Genomic DNA, 21,272 nt, shown 5'->3' with positions numbered 1-21,272 from the left:
TGAGTCAGCCCTGGCAGCTGGAACGTCCTCGGCGCTGGGGAAGGTGAACCATCGGCGACCTTGCCCTCACCCCCTGTCTACAAAGCGGCGGAGTCCCAGGCAGGCTCCCCACTCTACACCGGCTTTCCGCCCAGCTCCAAATTTTGATGATCAAGGATGGACAACTGTGGAATCCAAACAAGGTAGAAGACGCCGGTTGAGGGCTTCACGACGCCCGAGTCGAGTCCCTGCTGAGCTTGTTGGAAGGTGCTTCAACTGCTTGGGCAGCGATCACAGGGCTGCAGGGTGTGACAGTGAGCCTCGGTGCTTCCTCTGCTCGGAGCTTGGCCACAAGTCTTCCTCCTGCCCCAAGACCCCGGTGTGGAAGCGGCTCGGGCGCCCCAGAGTCCCGGTCTGGGAGCGGCTTTCACCGGCAGTTGAGGGGAGAGTCCAACGCGGGGCAGGCCGCCGTTCGGTTTGGCAGCGTATCGCTACGCCCGAAGCTGGTCCGGTCGCCCCCTCTGTCCTGGTGGGAAGCATGCTTGGCGTCTCGGCTGCACAGGGCAATGGCGGCCCTGCCAGCTCCAGGCGCAAACGGTGGAGGAAGAAGAAGCATTTGGAGCGTGAAGATGAGCCGACTTTGGAGATTGTGGCTCCACCTCCACCTCCTCCCGTGCAGACAGTTGATGCAACTGCTTGTGTGATTGATTGGTCTGTTCAGATGTCCATTGCGGAAGATAATCTCAAGACGGCTGCGGTTATCACAGTGGTTTGTTCCAGGGACATCAGCGCTAATGAGATCATGTCGGTCTTGGCTCCGCGGCTGGAAATGGAGGAGGGAGGATTGGTTCTCCGGCAGTTATCCCAGTCCAGCTTCTTGGCTGTCCTTCCCAGCCGTGTGCAACTCGACACGCTGGTGGATAGCTTCCCTATCATCAGAGAAGAAAATTTCATGCTCTCCTCAAGGCGTTGGACGAGGTTTGGGGGTGCTGGTGGTAATTCCTTGAAGCACCTTGTGGAACTTGAGCTCAGAGGTCTGCCGGTGCATGCGTGGGAGACTTCGGTGGTGCAACAATTGATCAACCCCCATGCGTGCATTTCCCAGGTTCTGCCCGGCACGGTGGAAGTCCGGAGTCTGGAGGCCTTTCGATGCCTTGCCTGGTGCAGCGACCCTGAACGTATTCCAGCTACTAAAGACCTCTGGATCACTGAACCAGACCAGGCTTCGGCTGCTGAAGGGAAGAAGGCCCTGGTGTACCCGGTGCAAATTCGTTGGGTTCCTACTGATTTGAGCCTCTTGACTGGTGATCCACCACTGCTGATTGGAGGTGACGACCAGGACAAATCTGATACCCCCCCTTCACGGAGAAGATGTAGTGACAACCCTCCACGTGCTCAACATGATGCAATCAATGACGTTCCTGGCAACAAGACCCACACTCAACGGCGGCCGGTTCATGACCGATTGGGACCCTTGAGGCGCTCAGATTCCCCCAGGGAATTGAGCCATCCTCGGGTTCAGATTGATCTTGAGGCCCGCAGCAGCCAGCCTTGTGTTCTGTCTGATACAGTGGCGGACAGCTGCGTAGGGAATCCTCCGACTCCTGTGCCGGACGGGGTTCAATGTTTGGCGGGGGATGTGCTGCTGCGGAGCGAGGAGGGCTGCGAAGATGCTGAAGTAATTCCCATGACCCCGATGGCCGTTTCCAGCCCCTGTCCTTCCTCTGGAGGGAGACGCAGACTGATGCTGAAGACTGCTACAAAGCAAGCAAAGTTCAGGAACCCGCCCATTGCGTTCTTCAGGCGGCGACGGCGCGCTCCGGGGACCCCTGAGGGCGCCACACTTCCCCCTTGTTCCTCTGATGATCGGGGGGCAGGGAGCAGCCTGGGCGCCTTGCCTCCTGCCCCTGCTGCTGGGGTGGCTGCGTCGCTCCTTCCACATGGGTCGCCCCCGCTTGTGGAGTCCCATGGGTCGCCAGGACAGCAGGATTTTCTCCGTCGAGTTTCTAAGGCTGTTGGCGCCGTTCTTCCTCTCCCGAAGGCAATGGGGGGAGGCCGACGACGGAGGCAGCCCACTTCCCTTCCGGACGCGATACGCCGAAGTCGGCGCGTTGCGGGGTTGGGAGTGGAGCAAGTTCAGCATATTCCCAAAGCAAGAAGGACAATCATGAAGTCCATCCTCGCGGAGCCGGACAGTGAACATTTCAGCCAACAAAATCTGGATGCTTATGCGAAGCTCTTCCAAGCACCCTTGTCTCGTGCCCAGGTGGAGGCTCTCGCTGCTCTCTTTGGTTGGGTGATGTCGGATGATGAAGGTGAGGTTGTTCCCCCTGGGACAGCCACTCTGGTCTGCTGATTACAGCCCACGGTCGCCTACTATTCCAACTGTTGTCCTATGGATCCTTCCCTAATCCTATTCTGGAATGTTCGCGGTCTCAACTCTGCCGCTAGACAGGATGTTGTTAGGAGTTTGGTTGATTCGTTAAGAGTAGATGTTGTCTGTTTGCAAGAAACAAAGTTGGTCAATTGCGATCGCCGCACAGTTTTGTCAATGTTAGGCGCTGATTTTGACAATAACTTCATTTGTCTCCCCTCGGTTGGGGCAAGTGGTGGGGTGCTGATTACTTGGAGAGGAAAATTGGGAAGAATCGTTGCCTCTCGCGTGGACTCCTTCAGTGTTTCAGTAAAATTCAACCCTGCTGATGGCGTGGCTTGGTGGCTCACCTGCGTGTATGGTCCGCAGGGTCATGACAGAAAAATTGCATTTATTCTTGAGTTGAGAGCGGTCAGAGCTGCTTGCACCGGGCCTTGGCTCCTAGGGGGTGATTTCAATCTCATTTTCAGAGACGAAGACAAAAACAACATAAATATTAACCGGCCCATGATGGGGAGGTTCAGAAGGTGCATCAATGATTTAAGCATCAAAGATATTGACCTCTTAGGCCGGAAATATACGTGGTCTGGCGCTAATAATGTGCAAGTCAAGCTGGACCGGGTTTTCTGTTCTTCGGATTGGGAGGAAAAATTCCCCAATTATCTGCTGCAAAGTTCGGCTTCAGAGGATTCAGACCACTGTCCTCTCCTGTTGGGATTGAAGGACAACCACACTGGGAAACGGAGATTTCACTTTGAATCATTTTGGCCCAGATTTGATGGTTTTCTGGAAGCGGTATCTAATACCTGGGGTTCTGTTCAGCAGTCTTCCTGTCCCCTCAAGACCCTCTCCCTAAAATTCAAGGCGACAACAAAAGGGCTGCAAAGTTGGAGTGACAGAAAGGTTGGAAATTTCAAACTGCAACTTGAGCTTGCCAGAGAAATATTGCTGCAGCTTGAAGTGGCAAAAGAGAGCAGAATTCTTAATGTTCTGGAGACTTGGCTGTTTGGACGCTTGAAGAAATGCTCTCTGTCTCTTGCATCCTTAATCCGCTCGATGGCTAGGACTAGATCAAGAATCGCTTGGCTCAAAGATGGTGATGCTAATACAAGGCTCTTCCACTCTTGGTCTCGTTATCGGAAAAGAAAAAATTTCATAGCCAAAATTCAAGACGGGGAGCAGCTGGTAACCAGTCATTGTGACAAGGCAGAGGTGCTCCGGTCCTTTTATTCAGATCTGATTGGTACAGGGCAGCAAAGATCCAGAACTGTCAACCTTGACACCTTAGAAATGCAGCACACTGACCTTCAGGGGCTCGAGCAGCCAATCTCAGAGGAGGAGGTGTGGAATACCATCAAGCAGCTTCCTCCGGACAAGGCCCCGGGGCCTGATGGGTTCACAGGCCGTTTCTATAAGGTCTGCTGGTCAATCATCAAAAAAGACATTATGGCTGCTATCATGGCTATCTGGAACAAGGACTTTCGGAATTTCAGATACCTCAACACAGCCTTCATTACTCTTTTGCCTAAGAAAGAGGATGCCATACTCGCCAAGGATTTTCGACCTATTAGCTTGATCCACAGCTTCACAAAATTAATCACGAAGATCATGGCAAGCAGACTTAGTGGGTATATGGACAAGCTGGTTTCTAGGAACCAAAGTGCGTTCATCAAGGGCCGATTCATCCAAGATAATTTCATGTTAGTTCAGCAAACTGCAAGACTGCTGCACGCTCAAAAACAGCCCAGAATCCTTCTCAAGTTAGACATTTCCAAGGCCTTTGATTCAGTGTCTTGGTCCTTCTTGCTTGAAGTATTGGAAAAGGTTGGATTCGGCCCCATTTGGAGAGATGTGATCAGTGGGCTGCTTATGACCTCTTCTACCCAAATTCTACTTAATGGAGTTCCTGGGGAATTCATTCAACACTTGAGGGGCCTGCGGCAGGGGGACTCGTTATCCCCTCTCCTCTTCATCATCGTTATGGATGTTCTCAATGGCCTAATTGTTAAAGCTGCTGATGAGGGTTTGCTTCAACCCCTCTCAACTCGCTCCATCCAGCACCGAATATCGCTCTATGCTGATGATGTGGTAATTTTCTTGAGACCGGCTGCTAGTGATCTGCACTTGGTAACAAGGATTTTGGAGTTGTTTGGGGACGCCTCGGGGCTTAAAACCAATGTTCAGAAAAGCAGTGTGGCTCCCATTCACTGCTCTCCGGTAGACATGGAAATGGTAACCCAGATTTTTCCTTGCAAAGTTGAAACACTTCCTCTTAAATATCTCGGGCTGCCTCTTTCCCTCAGGAAGCTAAGCAAGGAGCAGCTGCAACCGCTAATCGATAGGCTTGCAGACCTCTTACCTAATTGGAAGGCCGACCTGATGACTCGAGCTGGCAGAGCCATCCAGGTGCAACATGTGCTCACGGCAACAGTTATATACCACGCCATGGCATTGGATTTACCTAAGTGGGCTATCAAAGCCATTGACAAGATTAGACGTGGCTTTCTTTGGAAAGGACGTAAGGATGTGCTCGGTGGCCACTGCTTAGTCGCTTGGGGCAAAGTGACACGCCCAAAGGAGCTTGGTGGGCTTGGCATCTCAGATTTACAAAAGCTGAATTGGGCCCTTCGGGTTAGATGGCCGTGGTTGGAAAAAACGGATCCCTCGAAGTCTTGGGCTGATTTACCTCTCCAGAGTTCCAGCATTCTGAAATCTATCCTCTCTACAGCTTTGATTACAGAAATTGGTGATGGTCGTAACACCTTATTTTGGAGGGACAGATGGTTGATGGGGTTGAGTATTGAGGATCTAACTCCTCATATTTTTGCCATCGTCCCGACCAGGATTACCAATAGGAGAACGGTGGCTGAGGGTATCGTGGAGATGGCTTGGATTCGGGACCTGAGAGGCACCATCACTTGGGATGTCCTCTCGGATTTTTTAACTCTTAGTGAAGTCATTGCAGATTACTCCATTAATGTTGGAGTGCCAGACAAGCATATCTGGAAATTCTCCCCGACAGGCCAATACTCTTCAAAGTCGGCTTATGATATGTTATTGCTTGGTTCCACTTCTTTGAGAGCATATGAGCGCATTTGGGAATCTTGGGCACCTTCAAAGTGCAGTTTCTTCCTTTGGCTTGTCATGCACAACAGATGCTGGACCGCAGACCGTCTTGCTAGAAGGGGGCTACCCCACCCCAGTGTGTGCCCCCTTTGCGACCAAGAAGAGGAAACAATACAACATCTTCTCATCTCTTGCGTCTTTGCACGACAGTTCTGGTATTCCTTGTTAAGCAGGTCTGGGTTGCCTAACCTTTCACCAGATAATGCTAGTTGCAGCTTTGATGACTGGTGGAGCAGAGCTGTGGAGAAGATTCCCCGTGATCTCCAATCCGGCTTCAATTCTCTAGTTATTCTTGGCGCTTGGAGCCTATGGCGTCATCGCAACGACTGCGTGTTTAATGGGAGATCGCCAAGTCTGGCGAGTGCTCTCACCCTCGCTGGCGATGAGCTCAGGATGTGGTGTAGTGCCGGGGCAAAAGGGCTAAACCTGCTTTCAACTCTTATGTTTATGCTTGACCCAGGGGGATAGACTAGTGGCTTGTTCAGAGTGGTTGTGTGTGGTTTCTGTGTTGCGTCTTGTGTCTTGTTGTGTCATGTGTGTGTGTGTCGTGTCAGGTGTGTGTCGGGTGTGGTGTGTTGTACCTTCTTCTATCTATTAATGGAATGATACGCAGATCCCCTGCGTGTTCGAGAAAAAAAAATAATACAGCTCAGCATACTCAATGGTCTTTTTTTTAATGAAGTGGCAGGAGCTCTCCCTTGGATCCCCGCAGTAAGGGGGTAACCACTAGATCTCGTGTTGCACATTTTTGTGAGCATTACTCTTTGATCTTGAATCTGCTCAGGTATGGAACATTCTTAATTTGCCGACAGTGACTTAAATGGCTCGCTAAAAACAAAGCTGGATTTGAATCTAGCTTTATGGGCTCAAGCATGTTCACAAAGGTGTATGCTGGGCTCGTCTACCTCCAACATTTGTTTATATATTCCTATCTATAATGAAATCACAAACATACCAAATGAAACAACTAGTTCCATACCTTTGCCTTGAGCATTCCTAATCTTTCTTTTAGGTGAAGATTAACCTTTAATGCTTGTGATTTTACCAAATGAAAGAGAACAATCTCTACTTATGAATTTCCATGAAATAGCTTAAAAATGATTGCATTTGAAACACAAGCAATAGTTTACTATTTAGCAACCTCTAGTATATAAATGATAAAAAGGTTACTAAAATAAGGAAACCTCATGATATGAACTAAATTACCCTTACAAGCATCATGCATAACATTAAAAAAGGTGAAAGTAGCATGATTATTTACTTAAGTTTATAGGGCAAGTTTAATTCATAACATGGTGAGTGATTAATGTAGAAGACTTGCAAATTCATAGTTTCATATAGACTTGCTGGTGATCTCTGTTTTCCATTTTCGTAATTCATACTGCTGCCGTGCTGGTCAATTTTCATAATTCATAATTCTAGTCTCTATATTCTAAGTATATTCTATACCTACACTATATAAGTATATTCTATATCTATATAAGAATATACTTAGAATTCCAGGCCAAACAATCAGCCGATCAGGCAATATGAAATCACTGCCTTCTAGTGTGCACATTTTAGTAAGATAAGCATGCAGCTCCAAGAATGGCACAAATATGACAAATCCAGCACACGGAAACTGAGATACATGTCTAAAGACAGCAAATATTCTGGTTGAGGTATTAAAGAAACAAGTTAATATTAAAAGTAAACATTGAGAGACTGCGACAAATAAGATAAGTAAGAGCAGCAGATGATCCAGATTATCATATGCATATGCTGCCTGGAACACAAAAGGGCTGCCCTTATAAGCTCATGTAAAGGGACGGGGGAAGTGAGGTAGAATGAAGTAGGTAAACTAATGAAGTGCATACATCAACTAGACATACCTGTAACCAAAATTCTTGAGTGCAAGACCTACCTACCTTTGCCAGGATTTCCCGAAATGCCGCAGATGCTCGAAGATTGTGCCCCATGGTAGGAAAATGGTCCTTCCCATAACCAGAAAAAGGTTCATGCCAACAGATTCCCCATTTAAAGAAAAAACTATTCCACCTTCCCAAGCCTAATAAAAAAATAAAGGCAATAGGAATCAGAGCTTACATTTGAACAAAATGTAGGTGTTATGGAACAAAATAAAATTTATTTTATTGCCTGCGTGCATACAGAAAAGCAGAATAAAATGGTCATATCAACATGCAAGTGTACCTCTGAGGTTTTACTCTCAAGATCTTGACCATGCTTAGATACGCTTAGATCACAGCCCAATTCGACACTCCTGGATATTAGGTCACCAGAGACACCACGCCCAACTACATATGCCGCACCACGGAGCACAGATTCCAGCACACATTGGGAACTTCCAACATGAACACCAAGGAAGGCATCAATGTTGACAACAGCGAAGTTATGATCTAAATCATATTCAGCCAAAAAACCCTTGTACACTTCATTGCCTTCACAGCGCACTTTAATCTACAAAACAATAATAAGGCAAGAAATAATCACATAATAAACAGGAGCAAACAAAATAGTAATTAACAAATGTCAGCACCAACCTTTAATTCATAGTATTGTTCGTTTGTTTTACCATGAAAAGCCCTAACCAAACTTGCAGAAGTCAGACACATTGTAAGGTGGTATCCCTTGTGTGCTATAGCTATGCCCGAGCAAGAAAATAAGGTTATGTCTCCTACAGAAGATTGCAGCTCGAATCATTTAACTGGTAATGTTTCAATATATACTTGTTGGAAAACTAAGAATATAGCAGCATATATGATCACCATTGCACAAAGAAATTGAGACAACACTTTTACAAATATCTGATTTAACCCAGCCAGGTAGCTTAGCGAATACATCTTGATTAGAGTCCCCATCACGCAAGTGACCTAGTTGACGAAATGAAACATTAAAACAACTGTGAAAGCTCAAATAAATCTGTGAAAAATGTAGAGGAGGAAAGGAAGGCTAGCATAAAAGAGGAAGAACTAGCAGACCTGAGACCAAATCAATCTTGCAACTTCTTTTTTCCTTATGAAATCTTCTAGTCAAATCAACACCGCCCTTCTTGCCTTTCTGCATCTTTTTCAATCTTAAAGAGGAATTTTCCAGTTCGCTCATTAATCAACTCCGCCTATGTTGTCTCAGCATATGTTCGTGCAGCATAGCCTGGTCCCAAGTCCAGGTACAAGGAGGAGGGTTGCGTTAGGCGTGGCGAGCCAACTATAAAAAACTTAGCCACTCAAATGGAAATGAAACCCAATAGAAAACCGTTGGGGCGTAACCCTCTTAGCGACGCGCCATATCGGAACCCGGGTATGGTGTTAAATGGGCAAGGGCCGGGCCGCCACCCCCTTGGTGGCGCGCCGTGTCGTGATCTGGATGCGGTGTCAAGTGAGCAAGGATCGGGTCGTCGCTTCCTTAGTGGCGCGCTACATCGGCGCCCGGGTGTAGTGACAAATGTGCAAGGGTCTTCGCATCTGTCTCAACGGGTGCGAGGGGTAAGGAAGCTAGTTGAGCCGACTAGGATCCGTGTAGGTAGTTGGAACGTAGGGTCCCTTACGGGTAAGCTAAGAGAGTTAGTCGATGCAGCGAGCAGGAGGCGTGTTAATATCCTATGTGTCCAGGAGACAAAATGGAAGGGGCAAAAAGCGAAGGAGGTGGAGAACACTGGTTTCAAGCTTTGGTACTCAGGAACAGTGGCAAATAAAAATGAAGTAGGTATCCTGATTGATAAGAGCCTCAAGGATGGAGTGGTGGATGTCAAAAGGCAGGGAGATAGGATTATCCTAGTCAAACTAGTTTTGAGGGATGTAGTCTTGAACATTATAAGTGCATATGCCCCTCAGGTTGGTCTCGGTGAGAGCGAGAAGAGGAAGTTCTGGGAAGACTTAGATGACATGGTCAGAGCAGTAACCACCAATGAGAAGCTTTTCATAGGAGGAGATCTCAATGGTCATGTAGGTTCAACAAATGCAGGTTATGAGCTGGCTCATGGAGGTTTCGGGTATGGTAGTAGAAATCAAGGAGAGGATATTTTGGACTTTGTTGTAGCCTACAACCTCGTGATAGCCAACACTTTCTTCAGAAAGAAAGATTCTCATTTGGTGACTTTTAGCAGTGGCCATCGTTCGAGCCAGATCGACTTCGTTCTCACAAGGAGAGAAGATAAACAAGCATGTTTGGATTGTAAGGTGATACCTGGAGAGTGTTGTGCCCCAACATAATCTTGTGGTGGCTGACTTTCGTTTTCGGATCCGTACCCATAGGGATAAACAAGCCAAAATTACGAGGACGAAGTGGTGGAAACTCAAAGGGGAGACATCCGAAGTTTTTTAAGGAAAGAGTTTTTGTGGAGGGCGCTTGGTCCGAAGAAGAAGATGCAAACAACATGTGGGTGAAGATGACAACTTGTATTAGGAAGGTGGCGTCAGAGGTGTTTGGAGTGACCAAAGGGAGTAGAGGTGAACCTAAAGATACTTGGTGGTGGACCGAGGATGTTCAAAAGGCAATAAAGGAGAAGAAATAATGTTACAGGAGCTTGTTCCATGACAGGAGCGCGATCAACATAGAGAGGTATAAGGTGGCAAAGAAGACTGCAAAGCGAGCTGTGAGTGAGGCAAAGGGTCGAGCCTATGATGATCTTTACCGAAGACTAAGTACAAAAGAAGGGGAGAAGGATGTCTATAAAATGGCTAGGATTCGGGAAAGGAAGAAAAGGGACCTCAACCAAGTTAAATGCATTAAGGATGAGATGGATCAACTCTTGGTGAAAGGTCAAGACATCAAACAGAGGTGGCAGAGGTATTTTGACAATCTTTTCAATGGTGAGAATGAGACTATGGACACCCAATTGGATGACTCCTTTGATGATTTAAATAGATGCTTTGTACGCAGGATCCAAGAGTCAGATGTCAAAGAAGCTTTAAAGAGGATGAAAGGGGGCAAGGCGATGGGCCCGGATGGTATCCCAATAGAGGTGTGGAAATGCCTTGGGGATATTGCTATCGTTTGGCTAACCAAGTTGTTCAACCATATTTTTCAATCAAACAAGATGCCCGATGAGTGGAGGAGTACATTAGTACCAATCTTCAAGAACAAGGGAGATATTCAAAGTTGTACCAACTATCGAGGGATTAAGCTCATGAGCCACACTATGAAGCTATGGGAGAGAGTTATTGAGCATCGCCTGAGAGGAATGACGCATATCACCATGAACCAATTTGGATTCATGCCTGGAAGGTCAACCATGGAAGCAATTTTCTTAATAAGACAGGTCACGGAGCGGTATAAGGAGCAGAAGAAGGACTTGCACATGGTTTTTATCGACTTGGAAAAGGCCTATGATAAAATACCTAGGAATCTCATGTGGTGGGCATTGGATAAGCATAAAGTCCCAACAAAGTATGTTACGCTCATCAAGGACATGTATGACAAGGTTGTGACTAGTGTCCGAACAACTGATGGTGATACAAATGTTTTTCCGATTAACATAGGACTACATTAAGGTTCAGCTTTGAGCCCTTATATATTTGCCTTAGTGATAGATGACGTCACGAGGGATATACAAGGAGATATCCCTTGGTGTATGCTTTTCGCTGACGATGTAGTTCTAGTAGATGAAAGCCGGGAATGAGTAAATAGAAAGCTAGAGTTATGGCGTCAGACCCTAGAGTCAAAAGGATTTAGAATTAGCAGGACCAAAACCGAGTATATGAGATGTGACTTTGGTACTACAATTAGTGAGGATAGAGATGTAAGCTTGGGAGGCCAAGTAATACCAAAGAAGGACACCTTCCGTTATTTGGGATCGATACTACAGAGAGATGGTGATATTGATGAAGATGTTAGCCATAGGATCAAAGCAGGGTGGATGAAATGGCGTCAAGCATCGGGAGTCCTATGTGACAAGAGAGTGCCACAGAAGTTGAAAGGCAAGTTCTACAGGACGGCGATTAGGCCTGCTATGTTATATGGGGCCGAGTGTTGGCCTACTAAGAGATGGCATATCCAACAACTAAGTGTCGCAAAGATGTGTATGTTGCGTTGGATATGTGGGCACACAAGATTGGACCGAGTGAGAAACGATGACATACGCGATCGGCTAGGAGTAGCGCCAATTGAAGAAAAGATTATGCAACACCAGTTGAGATGGTTTGGGCATGTCCACCGGAGACCCCAGAGGCACCGGTGCACAGAGGTATCATAAGACGGGTCAATAATGTGAAGAGAGGTAGAGGGCGGCCAAACTTGACATGGGAGGAGGCAATCAAAAGGGACTTGAAGGAATGGAATATCCCAAAGGAATTGTGTTTGGATAGAAGTGCTTGGAAAGAAGCTATCCACGTGCCCGAATCGTGATTAGGCCTTTTCCCTTTTAGTGCTCTCAAAAGCTTTTCCCCTCCCCGTTCTCTCTCTTTCTCTTTTTGGTGACTTCTTGTTGGGTTTCAACTCTAGCCTACCCTAACTTGCTTGGGACTAAAAGGCTATGTTGATGATGTTGATGATGACTATACGGAATCGTTTTGCTGCTATTGCCACCTTCATTTGATTACCATTGTGGCAATCTCGTAGAACGAATCCTATTGCAAAACTGCTATCCTCAGTAAATACAGGCGATCCTGCTAAACTAGTCTCTCCATTGCGATTCACCAGAAAATATGGACATGACACCAAGAAATAATCTCTTGAATTGACAATTGGACCATATGACTGAAAACCATATGATTCAAGAGTTTCTAATGTGATAAAAGTTGGTTGGTAGTAGTATGTGTGACGATAGTTCATATGAGGCATCATAAATGTCTGACTTGGTTTCAAATAGTCAATAATAAGTTCATCTTCGATTAATTTAATTTCCTCACATTTTGAATGGTCATTGGTTCTAAGATGGAAAGTGTCCTCTTTAGTTGCCACGGATACCACTAACTGGACTTCATAAAAAACTGGACATTAAGGTCATTCTTGTTTCGATCTTTCACAAAAGATGATGGAGCAACAACAAGTGTGTTTTGTTCTAAGGTTATTGGGTTAGTCCAAGACTTGACTAGGACACAACCAAAACAAAACTCACTAGGCCTTCTGTCCATCACAGTTACAACACATTTCATAGCTCTTACTGCAGTCATTGGTGTGGTTCTCATGGTTGAAGTCCTCCCTAAGGGTTTGTTCGGTTATTTGTGATCCATATGGATTGGAGGGGATTGATATGGATTGAGAGGGATTTTGACTTACTGGGGATTGAAACCGACTCCATATGGATTGGGGTTGAACCAAACAAGCCCTAAGTGAATTAGATTGGATCAGTCAGGACTAGGCTTTACTTTCGTTAAGATGAACGGGGACTGGGGAGAAGAGGTGGAGCCGTACCTGCAGCTGCAAGACACCGCCGCACCGGAGATGGAGATTGGGGGGGTTGAATCCAGCAAACACTGAAAGAAGTGAACCACTCTTATCAGCATTCACCATTCAGCAGTCTAAATCTAAAGTTCTAAAGTCTAAACCGAGCAGTGACCGTCTTGGTGGACCAGCACTAAGCGCGTGCAGGATTCCAAAATGCGGCACTAAGCGCACGCTTGACGCTTCAGCGCACTGAAGCGCTAAGCGGACGACGGGTCACTCTTCGCTTTGGGGCATAATAAGCGCTCCCAAAGCGGCGCGACCGTCTTGGTGGAGCAGCGGCTGCTGGCTCCCGCTGCCCGCAGGCCGCGCGCGGCGCAGCAGCCGGAGCCGGGCTCCGTCGATGATCCAACGGAAGCGGGAGGAGAAAGAGAGGCACGCACGCAGGGTCACCGGCCAGTGTGCGGAGGACCGGAGGCAAGGGCGCGAGGCGGGAGGTGAAGCAGCTGATGCCGTCGCTGAGAGCCCGAGACTGAGCGCCGCCGCCGTCGCCTGCGTGCCGAGCGCGAGTAGGGAGGGAGCGGAAGATGGAGAAGATGGAAGATGAAGATGAAGAAACGGCGGCGGCTGCGTGCCTGTGAAAAGGTTAGGCTGGCTCCAACAAGACCCTCTAAAGGGTCCTGTACCCTAAATTTAGAGGACGAGGACGTCCTCTACTCCCTCCAGCAACGTCCTCTAAACGGTCCTCTAAATTTAGAGAACGCTGCTGGATCCTCTATATGTAGAGTTTCTCTAAACGGTTCTCTATCTATTTGAATACTTTAAACAACCGGTTTAATAAAACTAAAATATGTACTAACATAGGTCTCGGAGTAGGTCCTCCCACCATAGGTCTCCCCGTGGACGCCATCCTTGGCGACATTCATAAGGGGGTAACCACTAGATCTCGTGTTGCACATTTTTGTGAGCATTACTCTTTTGTTTCCTCTATTGAGCCACACAAGGTAGAGGAAGCACTACAAGATTCGGATTGGGTGGTGGCGATGCAAGAGGAGCTCAACAACTTCACTAGGAGCGAGGTATGACATTTAGTTCCACATCCTAATCAAAATGTTGTAGGAATCAAATGGGTCTTCCGCAACAAGCAAGATGAGCATGGTGTGGTGACAAGGAACAAAGCCCGACTTGTGGCCAAGGGATACTCCCAAGTCGAAGGTTTGGATTTTGGTGAAACCTATGCACCCGTAGCTAGGCTTGAGTCAATTCGAATATTATTAGCCTATGCTACTTACCATGGCTTCAAGCTTTACCAAATGGACGTGAAGAGTGCCTTCCTAAATGGACCTATCAAGGAAGAATTCTATGTTGAGCAACCTCCCGGCTTTGAAGATAGTGAGTACCCTAACCATGTTTATAAACTCTCTAAGGCGCTTTATGGGCTCAAGCAAGCCCCAAGAGCATGGTATGAATGCCTTAGAGATTTTCTTATCGCTAATGGCTTCAAAGTCGGAAAGGCCGATCCTACTTTATTTACTAAAACTCTTGACAATGATTTGTTTGTATGCCAAATTTATGTTGACGATATTATATTTGGGTCTACTAACGAATCTACATGTGAAGAATTTAGTAGGATCATGACACAAAAATTCGAGATGTCGATGATGGGGGAGTTAAAGTACTTCTTAGGATTTCAAGTAAAGCAACTCCACGAGGGCACCTTCATTAGCCAAACGAAGTATACTCAAGACATTCTAAACAAGTTTGGAATGAAGGATGCCAAGCCCATCAAGACACCCATGGGAACCAATGGGCATCTCGACCTCGACACGGAAGGTAAGTCCGTGGATCAAAAGGTATACCGGTCGATGATAGGTTCACTACTCTAAATTTGATTCAGCTGAGGGATCCTTTGTATCATCCACGGAGAAGGCAGCTTTGGCCTGGGCCAGGGTCTTGACATGGTCGCATCCCGCCTTCTCCAGGCTCCTGCAATGCGCCTGCCACTTCATTAAAAAAAGACCATTGAGTATGCTGAGCTGTTACTGCGGGGATGTCTATACTGATCAAAGTAAATAGATATATAGGGAGAATCAACTAGCCTTTGTTGATATGTGTGCCCGACAACTTTTGGGTTGTCGGCTGGTTGCGCCCGAGACATCTTGTCTCTGGTGGCCTTCATTTCCGGGCAGTCCCTTGTTGGGTGCGCGCAGTCTTCGCCGTGGAACAAGCAGTAAAATCTGCGCGGCTGTGCGCCCGTCCTCGGCCCCGTCTGAAATTTACAACTCATGGCTAGCAATCCGCTTAGGGCTCACAAAAACATTGAAGATGAAGGATATACGATGGCTCTGAACAACCTTCGTTTAGAGGTAATTGAATTAAGAAATGAAGGTCTTGAAAAAGACAAAATCTTGATTTCATTGGTAAACAAAGTGAAATAAGATGAAGCTAGTTTCAATGCTCAAGCCGAAATTCATAAGAATGAAATCGAAGACCTTTGGAAGCAGTTGGCAGAAGCCAAAGAAAAATGTGCTCTCGCAGAAGCTAACTGGGAGATCAGTTAATATTGGAAAAACCATTTAGAGAAAACAGTTGAAGAACTTCGCTCATCCAAGGAAAGATGCTTTGAAAAATCCTTGGGCTGTGTGGAGAAAATAAAGGCTAGCTTCGCCAACGTGGGCACCTATTCTAACGAAGATAATTTTATACAAGACGACCCTGAAGGTGTTATCGAATGGATAAGTGGAGAGGCCGAAGCTTTCGAAGAAATATTAAGTGACCGCGGGGATGTCTGCGCGTTCTCTGGTGCAAGGGGAATTTCAGCCATCCTGGAGAAGGCGGGATGCGACCATGTCAAGACCCTGGCCCAGGCCGAAGCTGCCTTCTCCGTGGATGATACAAAGGATCCCTCAGCTGAATCAAATTTAGAGTAGTGAACCTATCATCGACCGGTATACCTTTTGATCCACGGACTTACCTTCCGTGTCGAGGTCGAGATGCCCATTGGTTCCCATGGGTGTCTTGATGGGCTTGGCATCCTTCATTCCAAACTTGTTTAGAATGTCTTGAGTATACTTCGTTTGGCTAATGAAGGTGCCCTCGTGGAGTTGCTTTACTTGAAATCCTAAGAAGTACTTTAACTCCCCCATCATCGACATCTCGAATTTTTGTGTCATGATCCTACTAAATTCTTCACATGTAGATTCGTTAGTAGACCCAAATATAATATCGTCAACATAAATTTGGCATACAAACAAATCATTGTCAAGAGTTTTAGTAAATAAAGTAGGATCGGCCTTTCCGACTTTGAAGCCATTAGCGATAAGAAAATCTCTAAGACATTCATACCATGCTCTTGGGGCTTGCTTGAGCCCATAAGGCGCCTCAGAGAGTTTATAAACATGGTTAGGGTACTCACTATCTTCAAAGCCGGGAGGTTGCTCAACATAGAATTCTTCCTTGATAGGTCCATTTAGGAAGGCACTCTTCACGTCCATTTGGTAAAGCTTGAAGCCATGGTAAGTAGCATAGGCTAATAATATTCGAATTGACTCAAGCCTAGCTACGGGTGCATAGGTTTCACCAAAATCCAAACCTTCGACTTGGGAGTATCCCTTGGCCACAAGTCGGGCTTTGTTCCTTGTCACCACACCATGCTCATCTTGCTTGTTGCGGAAGACCCATTTGGTTCCTACAACATTTTGATTAGGATGTGGAACTAAATGCCATACCTCGTTCTTAGTGAAGTTGTTGAGCTCCTCTTGCATCGCCACCACCCAATCCGAATCTTGTAGTGCTTCCTCTACCTTGTGTGGCTCAATAGAGGAAACAAAAGAGTAATGCTCACAAAAATGTGCAACACGAGATCTAGTGGTTACCCCCTTATGAATGTCGCCAAGGATGGCGTCGACGGGGAGACCTATGGTGGGAGGACCTACTCCGAGACCTATGTTAGTACATATTTTAGTTTTATTAAACCGGTTGTTTAAAGTATTCAAATAGATAGAGAACCGTTTAGAGAAACTCTACATATAGAGGATCCAGCAGCGTTCTCTAAATTTAGAGGACCGTTTAGAGGACGTTGCTGGAGGGAGTAGAGGATGTCCTCGTCCTCTAAATTTAGGGTACAGGACCCTTTAGAGGGTCTTGTTGGAGCCAGCCTAACCTTTTCACAGGCACGCAGCCGCCGCCGTTTCTTCATCTTCATCTTCCATCTTCTCCATCTTCCGCTCCCTCCCTACTCGCGCTCAGCACGCAGGCGACGGCGGCGGCGCTCAGGCTCGGGCTCTCAGCGACGGCATCAGCTGCTTCACCTCCCGCCTCGCGCCCTTGCCTCCGGTCCTCCGCACACTGGCCGGTGACCCTGCGTGCGTGCCTCTCTTTCTCCTCCCGCCTCCGTTGGATCATCGACGGAGCCCGGTTGCTGCGCCGCGCGCGGCCTGCGGGCAGCGGGAGCCAGCAGCCGCTGCTCCACCAAGACGGTCGCGCCGCTTTGGGAGCGCTTATTATGCCCCAAAGCGAAGAGTGACCCGTCGTCCGCTTAGCGCTTCAGTGCGCTGAAGCGTCAAGCGTGCGCTTAGTGCCGCATTTTGGAATCCTGCACGCGCTTAGTGCTGGTCCACCAAGACGGTCACTGCTCGGTTTAGACTTTAGAACTTTAGATTTAGACTGCTGAATGGTGAATGCTGATAAGAGTGGTTCACTTCTTTCAGTGTTTGCTGGATTCAACCCCCCCAATCTCCATCTCCGGTGCGGCGGTGTCTTGCAGCTGCAGGTACGGCTCCACCTCTTCTCCCCAGTCCCCGTTCATCTTAACGAAAGTAAAGCCTAGTCCTGACTGATCCAATCTAATTCACTTAGGGCTTGTTTGGTTCAACCCCAATCCATATGGAGTCGGTTTCAATCCCCAGTAAGTCAAAATCCCTCTCAATCCATATCAATCCCCTCCAATCCATATGGATCACAAATAACCGAACAAACCCTTAGGGAGGACTTCAACCATGAGAACCACACCAATGACTGCAGTAAGAGCTATGAAATGTGTTGTAACTGTGATGGACAGAAGGCCTAGTGAGTTTTGTTTTGGTTGTGTCCTAGTCAAGTCTTGGACTAACCCAATAACCTTAGAACAAAACACACTTGTTGTTGCTCCATCATCTTTTGTGAAAGATCGAAACAAGAATGACCTTAATGTCCAGTTTTTTATGAAGTCCAGTTAGTGGTATCCGTGGCAACTAAAGAGGACACTTTCCATCTTAGAACCAATGACCATTCAAAATGTGAGGAAATTAAATTAATCGAAGATTAACTTATTATTGACTATTTGAAACCAAGTCAGACATTTATGATGCCTCATATGAACTATCGTCACACATACTACTACCAACCAACTTTTATCACATTAGAAACTCTTGAATCATATGGTTTTCAGTCATATGGTCCAATTGTCAATTCAAGAGATTATTTCTTGGTGTCATGTCCATATTTTCTGGTGAATCGCAATGGAGAGACTAGTTTAGCAGGATCGCCTGTATTTACTGAGGATAGCAGTTTTGCAATAGGATTCGTTCTACGAGATTGCCACAATGGTAATCAAATGAAGGTGGCAATAGCATCAAAACGATTCCGTATAGTCATCATCAACATCATCAACATAGCCTTTTAGTCCCAAGCAAGTTAGGGTAGGCTAGAGTTGAAACCCAACAAGAAGTCACCAAAAAGAGAAAGAGAGAGAACGGGGAGGGGAAAAGCTTTTGAGAGCACTAAAAGGGAAAAGGCCTAATCACGATTCGGGCACGTGGATAGCTTCTTTCCAAGCACTTCTATCCAAACACAATTCCTTTGGGATATTCCATTCCTTCAAGTCCCTTTTGATTGCCTCCTCCCATGTCAAGTTTGGCCGCCCTCTACCTCTCTTCACATTATTGACCCGTCTTATGATACCTCTGTGCACCGGTGCCTCTGGGGGTCTCCGGTGGACATGCCCAAACCATCTCAACCGGTGTTGCATAATCTTTTCTTCAATTGGCGCTACTCCTAGCCGATCGCGTATGTCATCGTTTCTCACTCGGTCCAATCTTGTGTGCCCACATATCCAACGCAACATACACATCTTTGCGACACTTAGTTGTTGGATATGCCATCTCTTAGTAGGCCAACACTCGGCCCCATATAACATAGCAGGCCTAATCGCCGTCCTGTAGAACTTGCCTTTCAACTTCTGTGGCACTCTCTTGTCACATAGGACTCCCGATGCTTGACGCCATTTCATCCACCCTGCTTTGATCCTATGGCTAACATCTTCATCAATATCACCATCTCTCTGTAGTATCGATCCCAAATAACGGAAGGTGTCCTTCTTTGGTATTACTTGGCCTCCCAAGCTTACATCTCTATCCTCACTAATTGTAGTACCAAAGTCACATCTCATATACTCGGTTTTGGTCCTGCTAATTCTAAATCCTTTTGACTCTAGGGTCTGACGCCATAACTCTAGCTTTCTATTTACTCATTCCCGGCTTTCATCTACTAGAACTACATCGTCAGCGAAAAGCATACACCAAGGGATATCTCCTTGTATATCCCTCGTGACGTCATCTATCACTAAGGCAAATATATAAGGGCTCAAAGCTGAACCTTGATGTAGTCCTATGTTAATCGGAAAAACATTTGTATCACCATCAGTTGTTCGGACACTAGTCACAACCTTGTCATACATGTCCTTGATGAGCGTAACATACTTTGTTGGGACTTTATGCTTATCCAATGCCTACCACATGAGATTCCTAGGTATTTTATCATAGGACTTTTCCAAGTCGATAAAAACCATGTGCAAGTCCTTCTTCTGCTCCTTATACCGCTCCGTGACCTGTCTTATTAAGAAAATTGCTTCCATGGTTGACCTTCCAGGCATGAATCCAAATTGGTTCATGGTGATATGCGTCATTCCTCTCAGGCGATGCTCAATAACTCTCTCCCATAGCTTCATAGTGTGGCTCATGAGCTTAATCCCTCGATAGTTGGTACAACTTTGAATATCTCCCTTGTTCTTGAAGATTGGTACTAATGTACTCCTCCACTCATCGGACATCTTGTTTGATTGAAAAATATGGTTGAACAACTTGGTTAGCCAAACGATAGCAATATCCCCAAGGCATTTCCACACCTCTATTGGGATACCATCCGGGCCCATCGCCTTGCCCCCTTTCATCCTCTTTAAAGCTTCTTTGACATCTGACTCTTGGATCCTGCGTACAAAGCATCTATTTAAATCATCAAAGGAGTCATCCAATTGGGTGTCCATAGTCTCATTCTCACCATTGAAAAGATTGTCAAAATACCTCTGCCACCTCTGTTTGATGTCTTGACCTTTCACCAAGAGTTGATCCATCTCATCCTTAATGCATTTAACTTGGTTGAGGTCCCTTTTCTTCCTTTCCCGAATCCTAGCCATCTTATAGACATCCTTCTCCCCTTCTTTTGTACTTAGTCTTCGGTAAAGATCATCATAGGCTCGACCCTTTGCCTCACTCACAGCTCGCTTTGCAGTCTTCTTTGCCACCTTATACCTCTCTATGTTGATCGCGCTCCTGTCATGGAACAAGCTCCTGTAACATTATTTCTTCTCCTTTATTGCCTTTTGAACATCCTCGGTCCACCACCAAGTATCTTTAGGTTCACCTCTACTCCCTTTGGTCACTCCAAACACCTCTGACGCCACCTTCCTAATACAAGTTGCCATCTTCACCCACATGTTGTTTGCATCTTCTTCTTCGGACCAAGCGCCCTCCACAAAAACTCTTTCCTTAAAAAACTTCGGATGTCTCCCCTTTGAGTTTCCACCACTTCGTCCTCGTAATTTTGGCTTGTTTATCCCTATGGGTACGGATCCGAAAACGAAAGTCAGCCACCACAAGATTATGTTGGGGCACAACACTCTCCAGGTATCACCTTACAATCCAAACATGCTTGTTTATCTTCTCTCCTTGTGAGAACGAAGTCGATCTGGCTCGAACGATGGCCACTGCTAAAAGTCACCAAATGAGAATCTTTCTTTCTGAAGAAAGTGTTGGCTATCACGAGGTTGTAGGCTACAACAAAGTCCAAAATATCCTCTCCTTGATTTCTACTACCATACCCGAAACCTCCATGAGCCAGCTCATAACCTGCATTTGTTGAACCTACATGACCATTGAGATCTCCTCCTATGAAAAGCTTCTCATTGGTGGTTACTGCTCTGACCATGTCATCTAAGTCTTCCCAGAACTTCCTCTTCTCGCTCTCACCGAGACCAACCTGAGGGGCATATGCACTTATAATGTTCAAGACTACATCCCTCAAAACTAGTTTGACTAGGATAATCCTATCTCCCTGCCTTTTGACATCCACCACTCCATCCTTGAGGCTCTTATCAATCAGGATACCTACTCCATTTTTATTTGCCACTGTTCCTGAGTACCAAAGCTTGAAACCAGTG

The 21,272-nt window shown here is 46.4% G+C and overlaps 1 protein-coding gene across 1 annotated transcript; it reads right to left on the bottom strand.

The window, feature by feature from the left end:
• Nucleotides 1-6,730: 6,730 nt before the first annotated feature.
• Nucleotides 6,731-8,725, bottom strand: LOC103644338 (uncharacterized). The gene is made up of 5 exons (XM_020547052.2): nucleotides 8,458-8,725; nucleotides 8,245-8,349; nucleotides 8,020-8,153; nucleotides 7,670-7,936; nucleotides 6,731-7,526 (listed from the first exon to the last, which is right to left on the bottom strand). The coding sequence occupies exons 1-5, from the start codon at nucleotides 8,579-8,581 to the stop codon at nucleotides 7,383-7,385; spliced, it is 774 nt and encodes a 257-aa protein (XP_020402641.1). The 5' UTR covers nucleotides 8,582-8,725; the 3' UTR covers nucleotides 6,731-7,382.
• Nucleotides 8,726-21,272: the final 12,547 nt, after the last annotated feature.

This window comes from Zea mays, chromosome 1 (assembly GCF_902167145.1).
Source record: "Zea mays cultivar B73 chromosome 1, Zm-B73-REFERENCE-NAM-5.0, whole genome shotgun sequence".
Taxonomy (NCBI): domain Eukaryota; kingdom Viridiplantae; phylum Streptophyta; class Magnoliopsida; order Poales; family Poaceae; genus Zea; species Zea mays.
This window is presented reverse-complemented; position numbering and strand designations above follow the sequence as displayed.